The following is a 26,962-nucleotide window of genomic DNA, read 5'->3' as shown; positions in this document are numbered from 1 at the left end:
GTGGTTTTTCTGTTGTATAGTTGGAAGGAACCATAACATCTTATAAAGGATAGAATCTTAGGATCAAAGTCTTTAGTTCTTTTTTGTCAACATGGGTAACAAAGAGGACATTGAAAATTCCGGTTACAAGGCACATTCCGCCTTTGGCCAGACGTTGGCCCAAGGATCAGGATAATCCTCTGACTGACTGCACTCAGGGGCAAAGCTCTTGAATTCACTTGTTAACTCTGTAATGGCCTGGAGACATTGTTAAAAAACTATTTGTCCAGGTTGCCATTATCTTTCCCTTTCTTATTAATCCTCTCACCAATTAAATAAAAGCTTTTAAACTTCATATTTAACATAGTTCATAATAATATTCATTTTCTATTGGACAATTTGATATACTGTTACAGTACCCTTTATCATAATACCTGGAGGCCAGTCTTTGATAGTACAGTCATCTACATATTTGGGTATATCTCCATATTTGGGCATATTGAGAAAAGATACACCCACACACACTTATGCGTGCATACACACACGCACACGCACGCACACGCACACGACAGAGATTCCTGAAATATATAGATAGATAGACACTGCCCAGATCAGACATTTATTGGTGTTTTGGTCTGTGTTTTTTCAGGACTATGGCTACCTGGGGCGGTTCTACTCCCTGTCACCTTGATGAGGATGATGATGATGAGAACGGCTACCCGTCTGAGCTGGGCGGAGAGGAGGCAGACGAGGAAGAGGACAGAGGTGCAGAGAGCAGCTCAAGCTGCGACCTCCACCTCTACTCCACTAGCAGGAAGCAGCGCTCCTTCAGCAACAGGAAGAACCACACAAGGTCTGTTTGATCGACTAAAGTCAAGTATGAAATCCCAAGTGCTCAAGTGTCATTGTAAATGTAACATTTCTTGTCTTGAAATGTTTATTCATTGTACATTGTACATGACTGTCTGTCACTCATGTTATGACATGTACTAGTCATGTGTAAGAGGACCACAATGGAGTTCGGGACTTTATTCTGTCATTTCCTCGGTTGGTTTTAACTTGTGTTATTACTTGTCAAATATTTTAAACTAAAGTTAAGCCTAATTTATACTTCGACGTGCGAAACAAAGTTTTTAAAAACTTTGTTGCTTTGTTTTATTTATTTTTATCTACGCCAGGTCGGACGGCCGATGGCAGGAGATTATGTTTTGCCCCTGTCTGTCCGTCCGTCCGTCCATCCGTCTGTCTATCTACGTGTCCGTCTGTAAATGGCTAGTCTCCGGTACCGCAGGACCTATCTGTGTGACACTTTGTACACACACGCTTAGTAGTAGTATATTGGCCTCATGACCGTCACATTTTGGCCTATAACTCTTGAACTGCAGGTTGTACAATGAAACTTACCGTATGTTTTCCCTGGATTCCTTGGCTCATGACACGACTCCCCATATGATTTCCCCCCATTTTGCGTTTTCTTCACAAAACTACTCCAGTAGTCATTTTATCAAGATGTATCTGTCAAATTCAAAATTTGCGAGCCCTGGGTAGCAACTTTTTGAATTTGCTCCTTTTCATGTCAGCAAGGTGCAGCATGGGGGGGGGGGGGGGCTCTGCTGCTATTAGTATGAATTAATAAAATGTTATTTAGAGTTCGTAGCCTGTTTTGGTTTGAAATGTCTTTGTCTGTGGTAGAGGTGAGATGTTTATCTCAGTTTCAAAACATTACTGATGCTTTTCTGTCCTTTCTGTCCGTGTTTTTCTTTTTGTAGTTTGTATCATCGTTTTATCACTGTTTGTTTGTTTCACATTCTAAAAAATGGATGCGACCAAACTAAAACAAGCTATGATGATTGTTGTCTCTCCAGCAACCTGAAGCCTCCGGCAGCTTTCTCAGGAGAGGCCAGTGGACATCAGTCCTCTCAGCGTTCCAAGTCGAGGACCAAACAGGAGCAACAGAACAGGACTGCGACACAGTCCGGGGCCCAGTCCGGGACCCAGTCCGGGACCCAGTCCGGGGCCCAGTCCGGGGCCCAGTCAGGGGCCCAGTCAGGGGGCACGCCGCGGCAGGAGAACCTGCGCTGGGCCTCGGAGCTGTCCTTCACCGAGGGTCCCCAGCCTCACTGGCAGGAGCAGGTCAGCCATCTGCAAAGGCAGTTGGACTTCAGCACCAGCATGTGTCAGACCCTCCTGCAGGACCAACAGGTGAGTTTACCAGGAACCACACACCCATCAGAACCATCAGACACAATGTTGATTACCTGCACTCAGTTAGTATCCCCATGATCACGCACACACACACACACACACACACACACACTATTTTTTTAAACGTGCTCCTTAATTATGATTATTTGAAAAAGTGATCGATAGAATAATCACGAAGACAATAATCGATAGTTGCAGCCCTTATAGAGTACAGAAGTCCTGATGTCACTCGTTCATCCCCTGGTTCGTAAAGTAATTTCTCTATGGAGAATAACATTGGGTCATCTTAGAATCGTCTCATATAAGAATTGTGGTCCAAAAATAAACAAACTGTCTCGACGATATTGTCAGGGAGGTGGCTCTGTATCGTTCATGATGGTCAGTCACTCATATTTGATACAGTCTGTTTCTCGCGAAAATGTTACTAATTCGGCGGTAGTAACATTATCGTTTTCTCACCGTCAGTTCATGCTTCATATCCATAAGAGTCAAACCGCCGGGATCATTTGTTTATTTTTGGAACACAGTTCTTACTTGACGCGATATTAAAGACGTCTATGGGAATTCAGAATGGGGGTGGAAAACCGTGAACCAGGTAGGATGCGTAAATTACGTCAGACTTCGGTGCTCTATTGTTTGCACTCTGCCACTGTACAGTTGATGATGCTGTGTGTCCCTCTCCCCTCCCTCCCTCCCTCCCTCCGTCCAGACTCTGTCCTTCATGCTGCAGAGCCTGTTGGCGGGCCAGCACAGGGCGTTACCCAACAACATGTCATCCCCCCACGTCCACCTGATCATGCATCAGCTCAACCAGTGTTACACCCAGCTGGCCTGGCAGCAGAACAACGTACAAAGGTAACAAACCTACATAAAATCAAGACCGGATGTAGCTTCCCTGTGAATCTCTGTGGTTATGTTGATGATATCACATTGATGACGTCAATGAGATATGGGGCTGATTGGTCCAGTGGTTTGTGACATTAGCCACTGACACACACAGATCCACGCCATAAAATATAGTGTTAAAGTGGAATTTTACAAAACCCAATATGGATATCATTTTTGATTATAAAATGATAATGACAATCTGAAAAAAATCTATATAATGGCTTAACCCTAACTGTTTTAAAGGCAACAACCAGACAAGTAAACGTTTCAACAAGTTTTCACTCCTATCCACTCCTCTCAAACGATATACCACCGTAGCTTTCTGTACTATTGCCGTATGTTGTGTACACTGGTCCATGTGTTTGATTGTCCTGTCGGCTGGCCCAGGCTGAAGCAAGTCCTGAACGAGCTCCTCCACCACCAACAGAAGCTCCCGTCGCCCTCAGCGGGTCAGCAGGCCTCTTCCTCCCAGGACTCCAGCTCTTCCCGTCCGCCACTGTCCCCCAGCCTCTACCTGCCCATCTCCTCCGGCTTCCACCCCTCAGCCAACACCTTCAATCTCCCGGGCCTGTCAGCCACCGCCTTCTCCCCGCTGCCTCCCAGTATGTCTCTCTCTCTCTCTCTCTCTCTCACACACACACACACACACACACACACACACACACACACACACACACACACACACACACACACACACACACACACACACACACACACACACACACACACACACACACACACACACACACACACACACACACACACACACACACACACACACACAATACATACACTTATTTAAAGGTGCAATACACTATGGACTGTAGTATAGTATGTGTATACAACATTGGCTGTAGTATATGTTTATTTACTTACACAGAATTGTAGTCTATGTACAGTATATATTGGCCATATGCAGTACTAGCGCTCTGTTGGCACTAGTATAGATTGTCTGAATAGCAGGGTTCCATGAGCAGCACACATTCATCTAATCTGGTGCCACCTGGACAGATTGTGTACTAGTAATGTGTCTCACCGATTGTGCACTTGTAATGCGTCTCACAGATTGTGTACTTGTAATGTGTTGAGACATACTGGGACGTTTCGTGCATGTTGTACAGACATTGAGCACTGGGAGTCCGAGTGCGCACAGGGCTCTGGGCTCTCTTTTCCATGCTGAAGAATTAAAATGCTGAGTCTGCCTTCCGATCATTCAGCCTCTGCTCTGCTGTGAAATTGGAATTAATTGAAATTGGATAAAGTTACAGTGCTAACACCGGCGCACACACTTCTTTCTGTGGGAAAGCCATTGACCTTGCCCAACTGTGAAGAGTCGTGTGAGATGAGTCATAGTGAATTACTACTTGAAGGGTGGTTTTACTTAAACATGGACCATTAACACCCTGCCCCTCAGAGGAAATCAGAATGTGCTCTTATCTTTGCTTCTCTCCTCTCTTTCTCTTGCTCTGCTTTTTCTCTGGCTGTCTCTCACTCACTTTGTCTCCTCATCCTCTCTCCCTGCAGGCTTTAACTTCAACCCTCTGTTCCCCGTTGTGGGAGACTTTGGTCAAGCTTCAGCAGCTCAAAGCAGCCCTGACCAGCAGCAACATCACCATCATTCTCAGCAGCAGCAGCAGCTAGATCACAACACCTCTGTCAAGACAGAGTACATGAGCTTCCCTCCACCCGTGCAGCGCTCTCCCCTCAACTCTGCTACATTTGCACGGTGTGTACGCCTGTTTAGTTAGCTTTTAAAATGTAGGTATGGTGAGGATTGACAGCAGCACTCAGCATGACAAGCAACATGTGTAGTGATGAGATAAAGACCGTTAGGAGCTTATGAATGCAGCTCACCTAAACGGAAAGGAAACTCACTATCCAGTGAAATTAATGGGCTCTCCCTAGGCTGGCAGAGGGAGAGTAGTGCACAGGATTACATAGGCAATTGGCACTGAGTGAAAAAATGGGTTACAAAATCGTGGGATAAAGATTTAGTAAAAAAAAGAGAAGAAAATAATGAGTAACTCCTGATGCCGGCTGTCTGTTTTTCTGAAAGAGCCTTCAAATCCCTTTTCTGCACCACCATTTTACATACTCAACTCATGTATCTCTCTTTCCCTCTTTCTTTCTATTTGAACTGTCTCATAATCTGTGCAGGCCTGCTGGCTGGCCCAACACTTCCTCCTCCCGCATGAACAACACCACCCAGCTCCACCGGGCCGATACGGAGCAGCAGGAGTCCCCGTTCTCCTCCCCCACTCAGGCCCCCCGCCACAGCCACAACCTCCCCCATTCCGAGAGCTTCAGCAGCCTGCCAGACGTCGCTGATCCCACCACCGTCACCAAGACCTTCAGGGCCGGACGCAAGGCGTCGGCCCAGGCCAGCCTGGCATCCCGTGACAAGACGCCCATCTCTACAGGCCGACGACGCAGGAACAAAGGTCACAAGAACACTGCAGGTAGATTTACATAGGGGCCTTAAAGCTAAAGCTCAATGAAATGGTTGTGTTGTTAGTCCTCTGAAGTGGCACTTAATATCTGTGTTAAATGTCCGTAATGGAAACTCAAAACAAGACAGAAATCCAAATATTCTTCTCAATGGGATGCCCACAGGATGTCTATGTAGACAGACTGGACTGGGAGAATATGCAGTGCCATTAGAAGTGCAATTGTTTTCACTGTGGAACAATGTAGTATATTACAGGAAAAAAACATTTTTGGTATCGATCAGTGTTAAGAAAATATAAATAAATAGATTTGGTTATATATCAGTGAATGGTGAATTCGGCATGTAATTCAGCAAGGCAAATCATCCCTCTGACAGTCTAAAAAGCAGTTACTTCTGTCATTTATTCTTTGTTAGTTTAAAATTGGCTCATTAGGACACACTACTTTGCCTGCCAACTAACCAATTAATGACTTTTTAATGATTCTTTTCCAATTTACCAGAAGTGGGTATAGATAGATGAATGCGTCGGCCACAAGGGCAGGGTAAAAGATAACAACAAATATTTATCCATTAAGGCCCAAATCATCCAAATTAAAGGGTGTGTGTGAGAGAATGGTACATACATTCACAACAGGAGTTACTTAGCACTTCTGGGAACATCTCAATTCAATGCAGCGGTTAAAACAGCAAAAAAAACAGCAGCCAACAAACCCACAGCTAATGCTTTGAAAAACAGTCCTAATACCGTCCCAATATAAAGGACCACCAAAAGTCTTTGCATTGGTTTTATTTTTTAATTTCAGAATTATTCCACCCAGTTCTTGCCCCTACATTGAATTTAGATTTCCCCCTGACACTTTGGTAGACAGAGACCTGAAATCACGTGGCTACGCGAGACTAGGACAGAACATTAAGGCAGAACATTAAAATATCCCTTTGGCTTCTTCTGTGTGTTCTGCAGGCCAGGAGAGCGACAGCGCAAGCAGCACTGCAGGCTTTGGCCAGGAGAGGGCAGCGCAGCCCCGGCAGAGGGACCAGGACCAGAGCCTTCTGGACAAGCTGACGCAGGAGAAACTGGACAGCAAGACCAAGGCGGGACACAAACCCAATGACCTTTCCTCTGGTACTGTCTCAACTGTCACCCGTCTGAAGCAGTCAAGGGTTCTTTCAATAATGACCTAAAATCCATGAGAACCAGACTACTGCTAGTGCTCTGCACAATAAAATCCTCGGTGTTCTTTTAACTGAGTGTTAAAATGGAGCAGTTTACGTCCAGTTTTTACACTCTGAGTTAAATTAACAGAGGATTTTGTGTATCCGTTAACTCATTCAGTGCCAAAAATATTTCTGGCTATATCACCCCTGTGCCAAGGCCAAAAATACATTGTAAAAAAAAAGTGCTTTGGAGCCGAGATACAGCCTTTTCAGTAAGAAGTTAAACAAGAAGTGAATGGAGCAGCAAATCTTCAAATCATCATATCTTGGGTTCTGAACCTTTTTTTTTCAAAAAAAAAAAAAAAAAGTTTTTTTTTTGTTTTGTTTTTTTGTTTTTTTCATGACGTCTCAGACGTCATTGGCACTCTGGGCTTATGAAAAACGTGACGTCTGCGACGTCATTGGCACTGAATGAGTTAATTGGTTTCACAAGTTAATTACATTTCACCTGGGGCTTTGGCTCTCTAATTGGTGGTTAACTACAGATGAGATGCCAGATAAACGCTCCTAACTACCTGGTAGGATAGATAGAATACTAGCAGTACCAGGGGTCCAGTGTTGAGAAACACTAAGTTTATCCAATTGTAACTAGTCATCAGCTTTCATTATATACAGTGATGGAAAAAGTACTAAAATTATTTACTTAAGTAAAAGTATCAATACTGCAATATAGAAATACTCTGAAAGTGCGGAATTCAAAATTTACTTGAGTAAAAGTACAATAGTATTGGCATCAAAATGTACTTAAAGTACCAAAAGTAAAAGTAGTCATTATGCAGATTGTCCCATTTGCGTTTTCAAATGCATACAAATATTTTGAAAATAGCAGATCTACAAACTCAGTGTGTCGCATCGCAACGCATTGTGAGCTTGTAGATCGGCTATTTTGAAATGGCCGAAATGTATATAGGGCTGAAGTGGTTAATGTATGTTTGGTAATAATAAAAATCTACAAAGTAACTAGTAACTAAAGTTTTCAAATAATTGTAAAAGTACAATATTTGCCTCTGAGATGTAGTAAAAGTATTGGAAATTGGAAATACTCTAGTAAAGTACAAATACCTCAACATTTTACTTAAGTACAGTACTTGAGTATATGAACTTAGTTACTTTCCACCACTGATTATATATGGATAATATGAACAATATCAGTGGTAGTTCATAGTACGATTTTCATTATTCTGTACAGATTTTGTTTTGTCTACAGAAGTGAAAGCTGATGACAGGCTGCATTTGGATGAAATGTTTGTCCTTGTTTATCACCATTACCACACTGAATGTCCTTGAGTCCTGAGTGTTTACCATGAAATATAACATGCTTTATGCTTTTTAATATAATTTAATTTAATTTATCTATGTTTGCAATTGTTGCATCACATTATTTTAATTTTCGTCTCATCTCCCTTTGTTTGTCACTTTTGAATGTATTCTTCACTCAGCATATGCTTGGAGAACTCCCTTCCTCTCTAACAGAATTGCATGCACTGAAGCACCAGGTAAACTCACCCAGCAGCTCTTCAAAATAGCAGATCTACAATGCTCACAAGATGTTCGCAATGTAAATCAGCAATTTTTGGGACACCATCGTACGACAATGTATCAGTGTTGATTTTGACAGCAAATTTTGATTTAGTTTTGGTCATATTTTAGACATCTGAAATGTTTTAGTCTAGTTTTAGTCCACTAAATAGATAGAAGATTATAGTCTGCTAAATCTACTGTTGATTTAGTCGACTAAAATGTATTTTGGCGGTGCCTTGATGGCGTCATAATGCCTGATTTTACACTTGGTTGCATGCTGAAAATAGCCGATCTACAAGCTCACAACGCGTCGCGCTTCGACGCGTTGTGAGCTTGTAGATCTGCCATTTTCAGAGCACAACCAAACATAAAATGACAAACATAAGATGTCTTTTAGTTCTACTGGATCTTTTCTCCACTAGTCCCTCACTAACATTTTAGTCTAGTTTTTATTTGTTGACGAAATTGTCAATATATTTAGTTTTAGTCATCATAGCGTAGTTTTTATTTCGTTTCTTTTAGTTTTCGGCTGTGGAAAAAAGTAGGCAACGAATATTTTTCGTATTAGTTTTAGTCGACGAAATCAACACTGCAATGTATAAATCAAGCTTAATGGCATGCACTTACCAACAGTTGCTGCAGACCAATATAATTTTTTTAATAATCCGGCATTTTCCAAAATGGGTAATGGGCCATAACAAATCTGCTTAAAAAAAGAAAAAACACAGATGTGATTGTTTGTGACGATCATTGGTATATACATGGCATTCTCTAGCTATCTGCACACACACACACACACACACACACACACACACACACACACACACACACACACACACCCAGCGTAGCTTAGAGGTAACACTGGGTTTGCTCCCAGATGTCAGGAGCAGGTCTATGAACTGTAAAAAAAACAATTGCACATTTGCACATGAAATCTGCATGTGTGCTTGAAGCCATTAGTCGCGGCTGAGATGGTGCTGTTTGTCTTCCCTGCAGATGCGAGCAGTGACTTCTCTCTGTTTGAAGCACTGAGGGAGACCATCTACTCTGAGGTGGCCACTCTGATCTCTCAGAATGAGTCACGGCCACACTTTCTTATCGAGCTGTTCCATGAGCTGCAGCTGCTCAATACAGACTACCTCCGCCAGAGGGCGCTCTACTCCTTGCAGGTAAACACAGATCCGACAGTCATTTTTAACCAATTGGTCAAAACTCATCAAGAAATGGCTGGACCAAATGGGGCTCTGAGACATTGTCTTATACATATATATACAGTACACACACGTTGCTTTAACATCTTTGAACCATGGTGCTATGGTTTGACCCTTGTATTTTCTCCTCCAGGACATAGTGACGAGGCACCTCACAGAGCGGAATGGGGCTGAGAACCAGCCTCCCTTGCTGGGCCCTGCGGCTTGGGCAGCTGGTTCCCAGTCGGAGCTGACGCCCAGCGAGAGCCTGGCCACCAGTGATGTGGTAAGATGGAGTCTTTGGTGTGACCACCAAAGCGTTTTTTTTTTCTCAGCTGAAAATGCCAGGTGCTCTTCTGATAACGACCAGTTGGGTCGCTTTAGAGCGCTTTTGGAAGGTGCAGCGATTTCCATTACCGGTATACGCCGGCCATTTGTAGACTAGAATCTTAATTGGCCATTAAATATCAATATTGCAGGCCATCTTGGCCGTTTGAAATAATGTTTTGAATTTTAGTTTTTATTATGATTAGTACCCCTCACTCTGGAAGAAGGGAAGTCTATGTGCATAGATGAGATTTTTTTTACAAGGTAAAACCTTGGAGAGTAGTTTCATTGCACTAAGTATGTAAGAAGTGACAGGTCTTTTGTGTTGTTTTTCCCTGCCCCTCCTCCATTGCAATTGGATGGCTCTGTAAAAAGTGACAGAGATGAGAGCAGAATAAAGAGAGCAGCAGTACCTGTGTTTGCGTCCCTGTTATTGCCCTTAACACATTGGGTGCCAGAATTTTATAATAACAGAATACGTTCGGTGCCGGGAATCTCACCGTTAACCTCCATTGTGCTGTTTAAAGCTGTAGACTCCATGACGAGCAATCCATGAAAAAAAAAGCATGCCTCCATTTTACCCGATGGTGCTGGCTAAGGGCTGGAACGATAACATCTCTCACGCGAGTAACAATGGCGGAGCAATCGCGGATGCAAAATTAGTTGTTTTTCCCATAGAAAAAAGTTTCGGAGTTATAGGCGTTTTAGAGAAGGAAATAGACATAAAATTCACATTTTTTTTGGGAAAAAAACTTTTAAAACGTTTTTGGCAGGCAAGTGTTGTATTTGAAAAAAACGTTTAAAAATAGAACTGGGTGTCGCAGCCAGCTCTCACTGGCTCTATTGGAGATACTAGTATTACTAGCGTTGGCTCGTAGACTAAGTCATCAGACAAACTCTCATATTGATGCTGTGCTGCCTTAAATGTTTGGTCAGATTTTATGTGCAACCTGACTTGCACCTAATTAGCTTCCCTATACTATGGTATTACGGTCCATATTTCACTTTGTCCCATACATGCTACACGGTAGCTCATATCAAAATAAATAGGCACACTGCCCTAGTCGCGTAACTTAGGTCCTGGCAGATAGCTACATTCTTGCAGATATGTAGCCTTTGTTTGCAATAATAAAAGGTTAATTAGTGCATTTATGAATCGATAAGCAGAACCAAAATTCAATTGTCATGGGTTTGGTTCTATTTTTGATCCAAAGATTGGATCCCACCCTACTCTCTCTATCTATTTTTCTATCTCCCTCGTGTCTACATCTGTCTCTGTTCCATTTTGTTTCCTGTCTTCATCTCTTCTGTCCATTGAGGATTCTGCCTGTACCTTCATCTTCATGCTGAGCCTCTTTGCCAACACGCGTGCCCTGCTTTCTTTAACCCTCTGTCCCTATCCTTACATACACGTCACCCCCTTTAATTCCCTCAAGGCATCTGTCAATTTCTCCCCTTCCTCTTTATCTCGCTTCATCCTTATCCATCGCTTGCTTCTTTCCCTATCTCCTCACCAGTCCTTTATTCCTCCATCTCTCCCCGCCAACACCACCACCGACAGACCCTCTGCTGGCTTTGAAACCTCTCATCAGACGAGGCTTTTTGAGAGCGCCCACACACACCGCGCTCCAAAATTCTCTCCGCGGCTCTCCTTCAAATGAGACACCGGCTCTTGTGTTCTCGGAGGGGCCCCACGGCGGTCCCCGGGGCTGTGCTAATTGGAAGCCGTCCCTTTTGTCTTCCTAAATAAGCCGCCTCTGTTCCTCGTGAATTGATGGATGGAAACACGTGGAGTGTTGGCGTTAGGAGGGTGGCGGGGTGAGGCGCCATTGTTCTCCGCGTTAATTCCGCCTATCTCTAGGTGTTCTTCAGCAGAGGTTATAGTGTTGTCAAGAGCGGTGCGCGCGGGGGCGGTCCCTGATGAGGCTTTATCACAATGGAGAGACAATGATGACAGATGAGAAGATATTGTTTAGCTTTTGTTGACACGTCCGTGTGCTGTGTGTGTGTGTGAGACTGATGGCAGCATGCTTGTGTGTTGTTAGGAGGGCTCTGAGAAGAACCTCAGGCAGATGAAACAGGAGCGCGTGAAGAGGACAGAGGACGGGGACTCTGCGGACGACAGCATCATGTCCACGTCCTCGAACCTGGAGGCCTTCGCCAACGATGACCTGGGTACACGCCATACACACGACGATGCTCGCCACAAGCACTCTCTCTCTCTTGCTCCCACAAACACACACTGTTTTTCCACACATACTGTGTACAGTACACATACAAACACACCAGTGACAAGTGGTTGAAGCTTTTCAGAATGATGCATGTTTTCCTTTCCTTTTTACATCGCCCATTTAAGTTCTGCTTTTGCTTACAGCGCTAACTCAACTCACTCAGCTATTGCGAATAATTATAAAACATTGTTTTGATGTTTATTTTAACCCATTAAGACCTGGAACGCATCTGTGTCACTTCTTGATTTGAGCTAAAAAAGCATTATTTTACATTTTGGCTATTCAAAAATAGCAGATATACAAGCTCATAGCGCGGCACCGAGTGCCGCAATACGAGCTTGTAGATCTGCTATTTTTGAGAAATCGTGAAAATGTGTGCAAATCTTGGAATATATATTGTTTTAAAGCGAACATTTGTAACTCAAATCTTTGCTTCTGGGGGTCCCTGGAACAAAATATTTTTGAGATGGGGGTCGGAGGCCAAGTACATCATTTTAGGGGTGATGATTTCATGTCCTTGACAAGAAAAAGTTTGAGCACCACTGACATAGAAACATACCTTTTTCAGAATAGTGTTGGGATTTAGAAGACATTTGTAGAATCGGCTTCAGGTCTTAACTCTTTGACTGCCCCGGACGGGAATTCCCGTCCGATGGCTCTATGGCTATCATGGCCAATGACGGAAAGACGAAAATATGAAAAAAAATATGGGGGGTTTATCTCAAAGTACTAGGAGATAACGCTATCCAAAAAATTGCTGCTCCATTCACTTCAATGTTAAAAAACAAACAGAGGAAAAATGCACCTTTTTCCTGGCAATGGGACAACACATTCTGAAATAAGTCTGGCAGTGAAAGAGTTAATGGGTTAATATATTAATGAATTGAAGCGAAAGATTCTAATCGACAATCATAATCATTTAAACCGATTACTCCAATTAACTGTAGCAGCCCTATTGGTCTTCACAGTACATTTACGCTACTGCATTTAAAGACGTACAAACAACATACAATGTCTTGTGTATTTCGTGTATATATTAAATTGAACATTATCTGTAGATTTATATCAGCAGGTACTCAAGCTTAGAAATAATGACTACACTTTGTAATAATCTGACACACAAAAGTAATCTCCCGTATGTTTAATAATGGACTGTCGCTCCACCCTTGCGTGCAAAGCTGAAGTGATGAGCAACTTACATTTTGTTTATCCAGAAACCAATGATATAAGCTTACATTTCATGTCACCCACCATATGCACTCTAACTTTCACCAGCAAGAAAATGATGTTGTTTTCTTATCCCTGGGCCCTACTGTGGAAACCAGTGTTGATTTTGACAGCACATTTAGATTTTGTTTAGTCATAGTCTTTTGAATACAATTCCATTTAGTTTGGGTCATATTTTAGTCATCTGAAATGTTTTAGTGTTAGTCTAGTTTTAGTTGACTAAATCTTTTTTTTTTTTTGAGCGCAACACCCGAGCGCAAACAAGCATAAAATGACTTGTCTTTTAGTTCTACTGGATCTCTTCTCCACTAGTCCCTCACTAACATTTTAGTCTAGTTTTTATTTGTTGACGAAATTGTCAATATATTTAGTCTTAGTTTTAGCCATCATAGCTTAGTTTTCATTTAGTTTGTATTTAGTTTTTGTCAGTGAAAAAAGGTAGTCGACGAAAATTTTTCGTCATAGTTTTAGTCGACGAAATCAACACTGGTGGAAACCTAAGTACAGAATGATGCATTCATATCCACAGCAATCCCTGCTTTTTTCCATCCCTCTTGCCTCATTGAGTTTGATCTTTTCTCTCTCTCTCTCTCTTTCTTTCTCCTCCTGTGTGTGCTGCTCTGCTAGGTAACACAGTGATTCATTTAGACAAGGCCATGGCCAGGATGAGGGAATATGAGCGCATGAAGCTTAAAGTTGAGTCTAACCACTGTACCACCCACGCTGTAGCCACAGGCGGCGCTAATGCTCATCACCCCTCTGCCCTGCTCCGGGAAGGTACCTAAATCACTTAACCCTTCACAGTACAACACTGGGGTCATACTGGGTTAGCTCCCAGTGGCCAACGGTAGATGACTGGTCTTATAAAGTACTGGCATAATGATGTTACTTAGATGATATCACATTATTGCAAAAACATATCAAATTTGTATTTGATATGTCGCCATATTGTCACATTTTGTTAACACATTGAGTGCCAAAAACGTAATATTAAGTTTTTGCAAATACACCCGTGGAGTGCCATAAACATTTTTATTTTTCCACAAGAGGGCGCTCTAACGCAACTCAAGAATGATCCTAGGACCCTTTAAAAGGGAATAGACGGATGTGACGTCATCCCAAAAAAACGGACATGCATCCGCCCCAATGATGGGATCTTGAGAAAAAGGTCCATATCCCCATATCTTTTTTTTGTGGTCAAACCGGCCGATCTCTGCAATGGCGGATCGCGGTAGAAATGTTATTGATCCAATCGTTAGACGGGACCCTTGGCCATCGCCCAGACACTTTTTATTTACATCCGGGTCCTCGTTGTGGCTTCTGCAGCTCTAATGAAATCGCCAATAAACGGTAAAAAACGCTGGCACTGGCTGTACCAGTGGCACTCAATGTGTTAAATGCCAGTCGACTGTATGGATACATTGTCCACTCCAGCTCTATTTGTGCTCGACAGCATCCAGGAATAAATATAAATAAATGAATACACTGTGACTGTTAATGAACATCTGTGCTCAGCTGTCTTTCCCCAATGACATAAAGGTTGTCATCATTCACTCATGTCTCTGCTTGTAATGTTGATTATATTATTATTATTATTTTTGCTTCATTGCTTCTTTTCTTTAAAGATGACGTGTCTTCTTACATCAGTCATTTGTTTCCTTGTTTTTATTACATTTTTTCTATCTTCTAATTAGGCCTGTTGTCTTTTGGATTACATTAAATTGTTTTGATTTTCAGCCTTTGAGCCCCTTGGCTCTTCAACACATCTCAGAAGAACATCTGGGCTTTTTTAAATATATATATATTTTTTATATCCCGCAGGTTATCATTTTACATTTTTTTTCTTATCACCGTGTTTCCAGAAAACCTGAAATAAAGTGGTTTGTTTGTGTCCAGGTGCTTCTACAGAGGTCCGCTGTCCTCAGATAGACACGCAGCAGCTGGACAGACAGATCAAGGCCATCATGACTGAGGTCATTCCCTTCCTCAAGGTATGCTCGCCAGAACAGTACAGATCAGTCACCTTGATGATTGGTTCTCAAAGTGGGCAGCGGCTGGGAGGAGAGACAAAGGAGACTCTTTGTGTCTCCTAACCGCAGCCGCTGCCAGTCATCAAATTATTGGCTTAGGAATGCGACCAAAACAAAAAAAAATCCATGACTACAAGTCTTTATGGGTTGAGTAATCGTTAGAAAATACGTATTTTTGGGGTGAAATATCAATTTTAACACCTTTACCGCCGGGCCCGTAGTTCTACGGGCCGTTAAATCCAACGGTTAAGCGCCGAGCCCGTAGTCCTACGGGCTGCGGTCTTTTCGCGCATGCGCGGTCCGGGTGCACTTTCGGAATTTTTTTGATCCACTTCCGTTTCCGGTTTGATGACAGGAAATAGAATTATTTGGGATCCGGTTTCGACGATCACGCCCGCTCCCATTCTACAGACGAAACTGAAACTCAATTCTCTTCCTGTAGTTTTTTCTCCTCGCATTTCACTGTTTAACGTAATCCGCTCTAACTCAAACATGGATGCCCCGTTTGACACGTGGTTTTCACTGGGAGATACAGGGAGATCTCGCGGATGTAAACAGACCGTTCACGGCTCAATCTTAAGGATTTTAACAAGATCTATGGCGACATGAAAAAAACAAAAAAACAACAAAAACACCTTGGCACTGGTGAGTACATTATGAGATTAACCTCTGGCGGTGGATGTGTTAACAGTTGAGTTTAAAAGAAGGGATTGATCAGGGAGCAAGAGTCAATAATGTCACAATCGTTCCTTTTATTGTCACTCCTTCAACATGGCAGCACTGGCCTCAATACACTCCAGATCACTTTGAGATTTGATTTAATTGTATTAAGGATCCCCATTATCTGGTGCCATAGCAACCAGCTAGTCTTCCTGGGGTCCACACAAAAAACAAACAATCATTACTGTTGCAAATACAAAATTATTAAATGTCAGTACTCAACACACAATACATAATGAAGCTAACAAATAAGATAGCTAAAATTACATGTGAGCAGAGAAACAGAAAACAAAACAAAAATATGTCTTTAACTAGATGAGGCAGCATCCAAGAAACGGCGGCATGTAGAACTCGGATGAAAGTTAGAGATGTACAGCGTACAGCAAACGGATCTCATCTGTGACAGTGTTGTGTGTTTGTATTTGATGTGATTATAGGAGCACATGGACGAGGTGTGTTCCTACCAGCTGTTGACCTCCGTCCGTCGCATGGTCCTCACCCTCACCCAGGAGAACGACGACAGCAAGGAGTTTGTCTGCTTCTTCCACAGACAGCTGGGAGGAATCCTGCAGGTAGGGGGGATGTGTTCGTGTTCACATCAGTGGAGTTCTCTGCATAGTCGAAATGAAAGACGTGGCTCATTTGTTTATTTGTGTAAGTGCTAATACAGTGATACATTTTTTTAAAGATTAAAAATGTATATGAGAAGGAAATGTTAATTTGAGTTAAAATAATACCCTAATAGGGTTTTACAAATATGACACCTAAAATAGAAGAAACGACATAGCCACTGCAACAAATAAATTAACATCAGAAAACCGGTTAACACAATGTTTAACATTTGTTTCCATTGACAATGTTAGCCTTACATTTCTATAACAGCAGCATACCTTGCGTAACTGTATATCAACAAACCTAAATTAACCTATTAAACATTACGAAGTTGGATAATATGATAATTTTGTGTTTGTGTGTGTCTGCGGACACGTGAAGGCAGAAGATCATGGTTTTCATCCCATGGGGATGAAACAGCATCCAGGGGTCTAATGCCTTTCCTTTCTTTCTCTGCCCACTCAGGACTCTCTGAGTAAGTTTGCGGGTCGGACTCTGAAGGACTGTGGAGAGGACCTGCTGGTGGAGATCTCAGAGATCCTGTTCAACGAGCTGGCCTTCTTCAGACTGATGCAGGATCTGGACAACAGCAGCACTGCAGCGGCCAAACATCGAAACAAGAAGAGACCAGAGGAACCCAACAACAGCAAGCACAGAGCTCAGGTCAGCTTATTGTTCTATCAGGGAAATATCATCATTTGCAAATTTTGACCATTGATGAAGTAGCAATTAAAGGAATATAATTTGTGGATGTTTATTTGATTTGTTATGTTAACTCATTCACTGCCACTGACGTAATTGACGTAATTATTCCCGTTTACAAATCCTGCCACTGACGTAAAAAACGTTTTTTTTTTTTTATTCTTTTGTTCAAATTTGACCCAAAGACCAAGGAGATATGATTTTTCGAAGATCTAGACTCCCATCCACTTCCTTGTTAACTTAAAACTTAAAAATTCTGTATCTTGGCTCCCGAGTACTTTTTTTTTTTCGATGAAAAATCTCTGGCAGTGGGCAAACGCGGCCAGCAATAATTGTGGCAGTGAATGAGTTAACTGTACTGATTGACCCAAAAAGGTTTTGATTACATGCAACTTTGCTGCCTGAATCCTACAATATCTAAAATTATTTGCAAATGCTTGGTTCTTGAGGCAATGGCCCCTAGTGGAACAGGAGAGAATGGCTTTACATTTTTATACACTCTCGACTCGTCACTCTCGACTCGACAAATTGTTTTTTTTTTACCATTTGCAGCCTCAGCCCTACAGAGTATTAAAAACGTGTGCATTGTGTATTGTTCATGACTCCTACTGAGAACATGGAGATAAGGTTGAAAAAACAGTGGAGTATACTTTTAAAGTTTAAGGCCGGCGTAATCGACTTTTCTTCTTATTGCCAACATAGAAGCCTACTAAAAGTCCAAGGTCCAGGATTGAGTCCTGCCGGAGCCTTCTCCCCTACACTATCTCCCTCTCCACTTTCCTAGTTCTTTCTCAATAAACAAACATTTTAAAGAAGATTCCCCTCTCAACTATTCAGAAAAAAGCAACACCCTGCAAACATGGACATGTTAATTTGGGTTAACATATAATAGAAGGGTGTCTGGCCTGAAAGGCATGAATGTAAATATCTGCATACCTCCCCAACAGGAAACCAAAACTGTGGAGGGAGAGAAGTGCTTTTCTCCAGTATACCTGGATGAAGACAAGGTAAGAACTGCTCAGAATGTCTGTATAAACAATAGAAGTCAGTAATACTCTCCCTCATACTGCATATTGAACTGAAGTAAACGCATCGGTTAACCTCATGCTTAACCAAAATGTTTTCGAGAATAGCGAGAAAGAGCAGACCTACAAGTTCACAACGCGTTGCGATGCAATGCGTGTGAGCTAGTAGATCTTCCATGTTCGCTATTCGTGGTACGATGAAGTATATAGCTTAAGTGGTCATTAAAGTGTTTTTTTCATGGTGACATATCAAATCACGATGATGATAACGTCTGTCTCTCTTCCAGGACCAGGATGAGACAGAGCAGGTTGCTGAATTCCAGCAGAGAGAGGGACAGAAGGCTGAGGGAGAGTACAGCAGGAGCAGCAACGCTTCAGATGGAGACGAAGAGGAGGATGAGGAAGATGGAGAAGGAATGCCTCTTTCCATCAGTATGTGACAGTTTCTCTTAAAGTAAAATGTGTCTTTTCTTTTTCAAATGGAAGTGTGTGTCATTCAATGCCTGTCCACAACAATCAGCTGACCAAACACGTTTGAATTAATTGGCAAGTTTCGCGATTACATTATTGTGAAACCTAAAATCAAATTTCGATTCATTCCAAACAGCTATGCAGCCCTACCTATAATGCTGATCTAGTGTTTTGTGTGTGGCATTATGTAGTGGTGGTGATGTGTGTATGTGTGTCATTTACCTGAACTGTAACATATTATCTGTTGTGTGGATTATTATTATTGCTGTGTGCCTCCATGGCTCATGTTTATTCCATTGTGTTGTGAGTAATAGCAAAATAATACTGTGTGTGTGTGTGTGTGTGTGTGTGTGTGTATTTCAGGTTTGTCCAAAGCAGAGACCCAGGCTCTGACCAACTATGGCAGTGGAGAGGACGATAATGAGGTGGAGATGGAGGATTTTGAGGCAGGACCTATAGAAGTCCAGACCTCCCTACAGGCCTCGTCTGACACACTGCTGGAGCAACAACAGGTCAACCATCATACACACATCATTCACCTGTTGTTTAAACATGACATATTATTCCCATAGCTGAGCCAGCTTATCATAACTACTGCTGGGGCCGTTATAGTCTAGGACCTGAGGGGGAAAATCGATTCGTACTCGAATCGCGATTCTAATGTTGGACGATTCAGAATCCATTCTCATTTTCAAAAACAATATTTACATTTTTGTATAACAGTATTTTTGTATAATTTGTTTTTGTATAATTTTTGTATAATTACATTTTTTAGAAGTGTTCTGGCAAGTTCTGGGCTGGCAGATAGCCTAAGCCTACCAATTTTATTTATGCTACAGCAGTTTTATTACTTTAATTTATTGTTCTGGTACCTTAGATGTAACTGAATGTCAGAAGTTAATATGTTTTGTACAAGATAAAATGCATGCAAGCATGAATAAATGAGACATGTTGTCTTGGATTTACCTTTGTGTGTTTACATTATTATATCAGTTGATAAAACCTTTACAATTATAAAAGCTACGTAAATGTTCTCTGCTTTCATGCTAGCAGACTGGAGTAGATCATGACATCCTATGTTTTGAATCGAGAATAGTTTTGAATCGAGAATAGTTTTGAATCAGAAAAAAAACGTTTTTGAATCGAGAATCGTTTGTTTTGAAAAAATCGGAATCGTGACCCCAAGAATCCGAATCGAATCGTGAGATAGCAGACGATTCACAGCCCTAGCGTTTTCCTTTAGTTGTACAAATATTTTACATGTTGCACAGTGAATACAGAATGACTGATGCAGAATGAATTTGGGTCATAGAACCGGAATCTCGTTGGGGCCAGGCTAATATTCCCTTCACTCTCAGCTTACATTCCAACGTGTCTCCTAATGAGGGTAGTGCTACTTAACACCTGTCGTGTTTTCTTTGAGCAACCCAACAGGTCAAATTCCTCATCATGAGCACACTTACCAATAAAGTGGTTCTGATTCAAGTGTAATTTGATTAATCGTTGGTCTGACTCTGACCGGTGTAATTGTCTTTTTGTATTTCAGGGAGCGCAGCCTAGAGGGCAGGAGGCAACATCTGACCAGAACTGTTCAGAGAATAATTATGGTGAGGATTTGTTGTCACCTAAATAAACTATTTTTTATTCCTACATGTACTGTATGTAGGAAGGAAATGAAAGAAATGGATGGTGGTTTGCTAAAATAACGCATTGGTTTCATGCAGACGTAAAGCAGTGTTGGACCTAAACATTACACAAGATGACTATGCCCTTCTTCATCCATGTATTATGACCAACAAATGAGACACACACACACACACACACACACACAGGTGCTAAAGTTTATTACCCCTGACTCACATTGGTGTCATATTCACTTTTATTACCAGCATAAAGCACTTTTACACATAAACTGGATCCTTTTTAGCCTGTGTGTCTGTATTCATCTTTCATGGTGGCCTGATACAGGTGAAGGGAAGGTTTCTGTGAGGGGTAAAACTTGAGATGTCTGCCAGTGAGTGGCCACATGACCTCTGTTTGTTCCATAAACATGTTGACACTAGGACTATAACAATTATTATAATACTCGCAGTTTTCTGAGACAATCACAGTTCCTTTGCATTATCATCAGAATCGTTTCCGTTCATCTGTATGATTCATCTGTTAATTTTTTTTCATACATTTAAAAAATATATAAACAATTGCCAGTATACCGGCTCACAACACGTCGCTATGTGACGCGTTGTGAGCTTGTAGATCGGCTATTTTTGCTATTTTTGAAAGTACAAAATGTATGGCATGCTTTGGCACATTATTTATTTTGATTATTGGCACCGATCATTGTCAGTCATTTCTTTGTATATTTTTAAGTTATTTGTTAAAAATACAAACAGAAATGTGATTTTTATGTTCCAACGTTCAATGCCAAATCACAATTAAATCATTACTCGCGATGTATTCGTCATTTATTGTGACAACCCTAGTTAACACACGTCTCTTCCTCGTCTTCCCATGTAGTCCTGAACAACCGGTCCGAGTCTAAATCCCCGGAGCGTGTGGCATCCCCAGAGGGGAATGTGGGTGCTGGGGTGGAGCACGGAGGTCCTGAAGGGGAAAGTGTTGAATGCGATGGGGGAGATGAAGGTGCAGCCGCGGCCCCAGAGACCAACACCACAGACAGCCAGGGTCAGGAAGCATCCAAGGCTGCTTCCGCCACCAGCAGCCCCGACACAGAGTCCCCTGTCATGATTAACGTAGATGTAAGACATGTATACTTCTCCTCCATTAATGACCCCTTTACACCAAATCTAGAAAGGTTTCTAACTATTTTCAAAATCCATTCATCTGTTTTTTCCCTCAACTATTTGAAGCTAGATGAATAATTTAGATCGTAAAATGGGTATAAAATGATAATGAGTAATAAAGTACAAAATGATAGCAAATGCGCATCACATGTTATCTGAACCCAAAAAGATGCTATGTGAAAATGTTAACTTCTTTTTATAATATGCTACAAAGACAAGCGTTCACATTATGGTGAAGTTGTAAATGGCAAAAAATTACGTTACATAATGCATCACTAAAATTGATTGATCACTAAAATTTCATTTGATTATTTTATTTTCTATCAATTGGACCGATCACTTCACGCCTATCTAATTAATACTAGTGTGTGCATTAGTGATGCATACAATGAGACCACATTTTGCATGACGCAAATGTTTGCCTGCATCCGTGCCATCATTACTAGGAGATTAAATAGATGTGAACTGTCTTTGTCACAGGAGGTGGGATCAGGAAACACCAGCCAGAAGTCTGATGAGGATGACTTTGTTAAGGTGGAGGATCTTCCCATGCAGCTCTCTGTAATGTGCGAGGTACAGATCACTCGTATAATACTCACTAATATAGATGATCACCTACTACACATTTGTTCTTGCCCGAGTTTATCCAGCTCACCTTGCTTGGGCTGATATGCCTTTGCATGAGGTTGGATAAAGAGGACAACGATGGATGCTGGGTTTATCACACATACCCATAGCCTTATTTTATTCTCAAAGTAAATAAAAGTCTGAAAATGGTATTTGATCATCACTTTAAGTTAACTCTCTCAGTCCAGAATGTTCAAGTATTTTCCATGCTCCGTCATCTTGTCTCACCACTCCATGAAAGATCTCATTCCTTAATTCCCAATCTGTCCAACAGCTGTTTCGATACCATAATATAACCCGGAGCGACAATTGCCGCTTTTGCAGCACTTATTTTAATGTTTTCCTGGGGAATATGTGGTTTTGCATTGCATTGATTGGCCAGCTGCCATATTAGCCCTAAGGGTTATAGACTTTAACCAATCAGCACAAGCTTATCACTCCTCTTACCCAGGTCAAGTAAAGGCTGGGTATGTGATGCTGTCCATAACAAATAGGAACTGTTCATGAATATATGAATTGAACTAACCTGCACGTGTTGCTGTCAGGAGGAGCTTCAGAAGCGGATTGTGGACGAACAGCAGAGCAACAACCTGTCAGCAGAGATCCTCAACCACAACAGAAACACACTGACTGTGCTGGTGGGAAACGCACACACACTCAAAGAACCAGGTATAGAAAACGGTTTACTCCAAACTAACTAATTCTATAATTATCAATGGACTCAAAACCGTTCAATTTAGGCTTGAGCTAATATTTGATCATATCAAATATAGACAATACAACATTTCTGTGATGTTTACTTTATATTATGGAATAAATGCAATAGCCAGCTTAGGTGATTTTGATCATAGTGTCACGTTTGCTTTTCCTTCTTACAGAAAGTCTTGGTGCCCAGAGTGCATGAAGAATCGCACCAACGTCTAAATATCCATTGATTTTTAGAAACACTACAGTAGCATCAATCTCGCACACTGAGCCTGTATCAACGGACGATCGATTGTTCTTTTTGTTGATTGTTCTTTGTTGAAATAACGTGGCAGGAGCAACGGTTCAGAAGATTCATCACAGGTTGCAGTAACAAACACATATTGAAATAAAAGCTATAGCTACACATAATCAACACTTAAATCACTTTATTCCTCAACATGTTCATTTAATTGGTTGCTGATTTAGGTTGTTTTCCCCCTATGCTGCTGTTGACGAAGTTGTACGCCTCTGTTTGAATCTTTATTTTCTTTCTAGTAGCCCTCATTCTTTTTGTTACTTTTACTGTTCTGGGATCAGTTTGAATTCAGTTTTAAATGTTCTATTTTTGTCTATTTTTGCCTCGTTCTGCTGCTTTAGTGTGTTTTTCTTTGTTCTTGACTCCCATTATTTCCATTAATGTTAGCAGGTAACAGGTTTTAATAAATAAAAGAAGTTGAATCTTTTGAGAGTGGTGTAATTGTCATTCATTTGTACTGAAGTTTACAAATTGTCTTAAAATTATGTTGTTGTTGGTATACTGTGGCATAGAATTTAGATAAGCAGTTGCCAACAATGAAGTAGTAGCCAGAAACATTTAAAGCAGATTCCAGACTGGGTGAGAGGTGCACCGGTAAACGATGGCATGATTCTTAGATTACAGACAGCTGTGATTATATATTATTTATCAAATGATTGCAGTACAAGTATTTGAGTACCACTGATAACCGGGCTATTGAGAGAAGTGGGCTCATTCCCTGTTCATGTCAAAACATGATCAATTGCATTGTTAGCGTCCAGTGTATTCAGAATTCAAGACAACTACACATCTACAACTACATGTACAGCAGATGGATTTTGCCTTCCATAATTATTTTCCAAGTACATGTGCACATATCTGGAATTGTCCTCTGCATTACCCATTCTATCAGGTCAAGGTGCAGTGGATGCTATTAAGACGGCACCCGTGGAGGAGTTGTCTTGCTCAGGGACACTTTGACGCATAGACTGAGAGGGTTGAACTAGACAAAATATCGTTATTGCTTTTCATACCAAGAATACATAATATATGATAGAGACAGACAGAGACCTTTATTGATCCTTGTGTGGAAATTCATAGCAACAGCAGTTAGTATGAAACAGGATAGGTACAGGTTGTACCTATCCTGTTTCATACTAACTGCTGTATCTTTCGAATAGGATTTATATATATATATATAGAGAGAGAATATAAAACAAACTAAATGTATTTTCTATTAATAAATATCAGCACAATGTACTCGCATACTAAATTAATTCCACTATTGCATGGGAAGAATTAAGTTTCCCTATCTAGTAGCCTCTCTCTGGAAATAAGAAGCTATATTTTGCAAACAAACCCCCCTTCCCAGAAACTATAGTATTCTGCTAACAAAGCACTGACTTTTCTCTCATGCTATAGGTACACAGATGATTTGAACCAACAACCTTGTGTTTATGAAACAACAATTCATCTCGATCAGAGCACGCCCTGGGCTACATCTGGGCCAAATTTGGTGCCTATTTTAGAGACCCTGGACTATGGGATAGACACGCAGACAGTCACACAGTCAGATAGACACAGGTTTTGTGAAGAAAGATAGATGCCAAGTTTGAGGATGATCGGTCGGATGGTTCTCAATATGCGGGGGACACACAGAGATTAATATAGATTTATTACTAGTGTAATACCCACCATCGGAGCAGAGTAGTACCATACTGTACCTGTTATCAGAGTACTCTGAGGCCAGTCTATGCCGCAACAACTTGGGAGAGTTCAAGGATCTCCATAAATGGGCGTTAAGTAAGTAAGTGTTTCACCAATCGGAGAAGCAGATCGAGAGTGGCACACATACACAGTTAACACATACTTTAGATTCTATAGATGCTGAAGTATGTGTAACTAGACTCATTCAACAGTTGGCGGCCATTGTTGCTAGGATACAGGTCAGGTACATTCGGAGTGTGTTCGGAGTTCTAGAACTCTGTAATTCCTCTCCACCAATCATAATGCGAGGAACTATGACATCACTGCTACATTATAAAAGCTTGCGCAGCATTGTAGTTTGGAAAGCACTTGTTGCATATAGATTTTAAGTATGATATCAATAGTTAATTGATAGTTAATAATCCTAATCAAGAACAGTTAATAACAGCAGTTAGTAAGAGCAAACTTAACTGTTGGAATTTACTTGGCAATGCCTTTGATCATTAAAGACTACTCATGGAAACAGACAGAATCAACTGTTTACATAAATGTACCTTTAAAAGGTACAAAGGTTGCGAAGGTGGATATACTTTCTACAGATGAATATCTAAAGGTCCATTTCCCACCCTTTCTGTTTGAAGCGTTTCTGTTTGAACCTGTCATTGATGATGAAAGCAATACACAGATTGGAAATGGTGTTGCAGCTATCATTCTGCAGAAGAGGGCCCACAGGCTGTGGGAGCATCTCATGATTAGGAACAACAATAAAGAGCAAATGCAAATTATTAGAGAGAGGGCACTCTTGAAATACCAGGAAAAGATTGCAATAGACACCAAAGCCAAAGATGAAAAAAAGAGAGAAGATAAAAAATATGCATTGGACACAATGATGAAGCTTGAGCAGGAAGAGAGAGAGAGGATCAAGAAAACGAGAGATGATGAAGTAACAGCAGAAGTGAAATCATGGAAACTAAAGGAGGAAAAAGTAACAGTCAAAGAACCGTTTGTCAAAATGCAAATTCCAAGCACCAGCTTGGAGAAAATGAACACATCTTCAGACACACGCATGGTCAAATGTGATCAGGGAAGCAGCAAGAAAAGGCAGGTCAATTTGCCTGCGCCAAGATCCTTTGGAAATATTCAACTCAAATTTACCCCACGAGGGCTCCCCACGCCACTCAGAGAATCCCGATTGCCAGAAGAGGAGGAGTGGCTCAAAAAGCAAGCTGAAGCCAGACGTGCAATAAGTGCAGACCTTGCAGAACTGAATGACTTGAAGGACGAAGAGAAGAACCCAGACTGGTTGAAGGAGAAAGGAGACAAATGTTTTTCAATTGGAAACTACCTGGGTGCAGTAAATGCCTACAACCTTGCGATCAAGCTGAACAGAATGATCCCGGCCTTGTACTCGAACAGGGCTGCCTGTCATCTGAAACTAAGACATTTTCACAAAGCTATTGAGGATTCCTCTAAGGCACTTGATCTACTGACACCACCAGTTCCTGACAATGCGTCTGCCAGAGTAAGAGCACATGTACGGCGAGGAACTGCTTTCTGTGAGCAGGAACTCTACACAGAAGGCCTTGAGGATTACCAAGTTGCTTTGATGATTGCTCCTCAGAATGAATCCCTACAGGCAGATGTACAGAGAATCAGGCTAATTATTCAAGGTAGTGTCAGTGGGCAGGTTGAGTTATGTGAAGAACAGGTGAAGAATGAAGATAGCGCACTAGTAGACACTGAATTGGCTCCCCAAATGTCATGATTTTCTGTAACTGTACCAAGTGGGAATTGATTTGTCAGACTTTAGCAATATGTTGAAGCAAGTGAGTGAGGAAACCTAAAGTTCAGTAACAATGGCTAGCTGTCGTCCATAGTGGTAGGACAATAATTTTGCAATTATTAAATCACAAAATGTTTTTGAACCAATTTGAAAGATCAGCGTTTTGTGACATTAGCTCCATACTCACTCACACACACACACACACACACACACACACACCCACACAGTGGCAAAAAACAAAATCTCTTGCTCCGCCTTTTGTTGGCA

At 41.4% G+C, this 26,962-nt stretch overlaps 2 protein-coding genes across 5 annotated transcripts in view; both read left to right on the top strand.

Moving 5' to 3' along the window:
- pcm1 (pericentriolar material 1) overlaps window positions 1–23,656 on the top strand; it is a 39,326-nt gene extending 15,670 nt beyond the window's left edge. For 2 of the 4 annotated variants that reach the window (XM_080416889.1, XM_080416888.1), the window contains exons 18-40: window positions 629–832; window positions 1,845–2,181; window positions 2,894–3,039; window positions 3,460–3,674; window positions 4,597–4,798; window positions 5,230–5,531; window positions 6,483–6,644; window positions 8,176–8,232; window positions 9,254–9,426; window positions 9,602–9,733; window positions 11,820–11,949; window positions 13,860–14,009; window positions 15,129–15,223; window positions 16,420–16,554; window positions 17,060–17,257; window positions 18,244–18,303; window positions 18,609–18,753; window positions 19,156–19,304; window positions 20,339–20,399; window positions 21,310–21,551; window positions 22,077–22,169; window positions 22,769–22,892; window positions 23,102–23,656. In XM_080416889.1, coding sequence (XP_080273015.1) covers window positions 629–832; window positions 1,845–2,181; window positions 2,894–3,039; window positions 3,460–3,674; window positions 4,597–4,798; window positions 5,230–5,531; window positions 6,483–6,644; window positions 8,176–8,232; window positions 9,254–9,426; window positions 9,602–9,733; window positions 11,820–11,949; window positions 13,860–14,009; window positions 15,129–15,223; window positions 16,420–16,554; window positions 17,060–17,257; window positions 18,244–18,303; window positions 18,609–18,753; window positions 19,156–19,304; window positions 20,339–20,399; window positions 21,310–21,551; window positions 22,077–22,169; window positions 22,769–22,892; window positions 23,102–23,127 — 3,538 coding nt within the window. In that variant the 3' untranslated portion in view covers window positions 23,128–23,656. The remainder of the gene's footprint in view (window positions 1–628; window positions 833–1,844; window positions 2,182–2,893; window positions 3,040–3,459; window positions 3,675–4,596; window positions 4,799–5,229; window positions 5,532–6,482; window positions 6,645–8,175; window positions 8,233–9,253; window positions 9,427–9,601; window positions 9,734–11,819; window positions 11,950–13,859; window positions 14,010–15,128; window positions 15,224–16,419; window positions 16,555–17,059; window positions 17,258–18,243; window positions 18,304–18,608; window positions 18,754–19,155; window positions 19,305–20,338; window positions 20,400–21,309; window positions 21,552–22,076; window positions 22,170–22,768; window positions 22,893–23,101) is intronic. The other 2 variants (XM_080416890.1, XM_080416891.1) reach the window with 2 other exon arrangements.
- A 1,746-nt stretch (window positions 23,657–25,402) lies between these two features.
- LOC308095931 (dynein axonemal assembly factor 4-like) lies at window positions 25,403–26,677 on the top strand (the record flags this gene model as incomplete). Its single annotated transcript, XM_080443103.1, has 1 exon — window positions 25,403–26,677. The coding sequence occupies one exon, from the start codon at window positions 25,403–25,405 to the stop codon at window positions 26,675–26,677; it is 1,275 nt and encodes a 424-aa protein (XP_080299229.1).
- Between the last annotated feature and the right edge of the window lie 285 nt (window positions 26,678–26,962).

The sequence above is a fragment of the Gymnoscopelus braueri genome (genome assembly GCF_963280865.1).
Source record: "Gymnoscopelus braueri genome assembly, chromosome: 2".
Classification (NCBI taxonomy): domain Eukaryota; kingdom Metazoa; phylum Chordata; class Actinopteri; order Myctophiformes; family Myctophidae; genus Gymnoscopelus; species Gymnoscopelus braueri.
The sequence above is the reverse complement of the archived record's forward strand: the minus strand, read 5'-3'. Positions and strand labels throughout refer to the sequence as shown.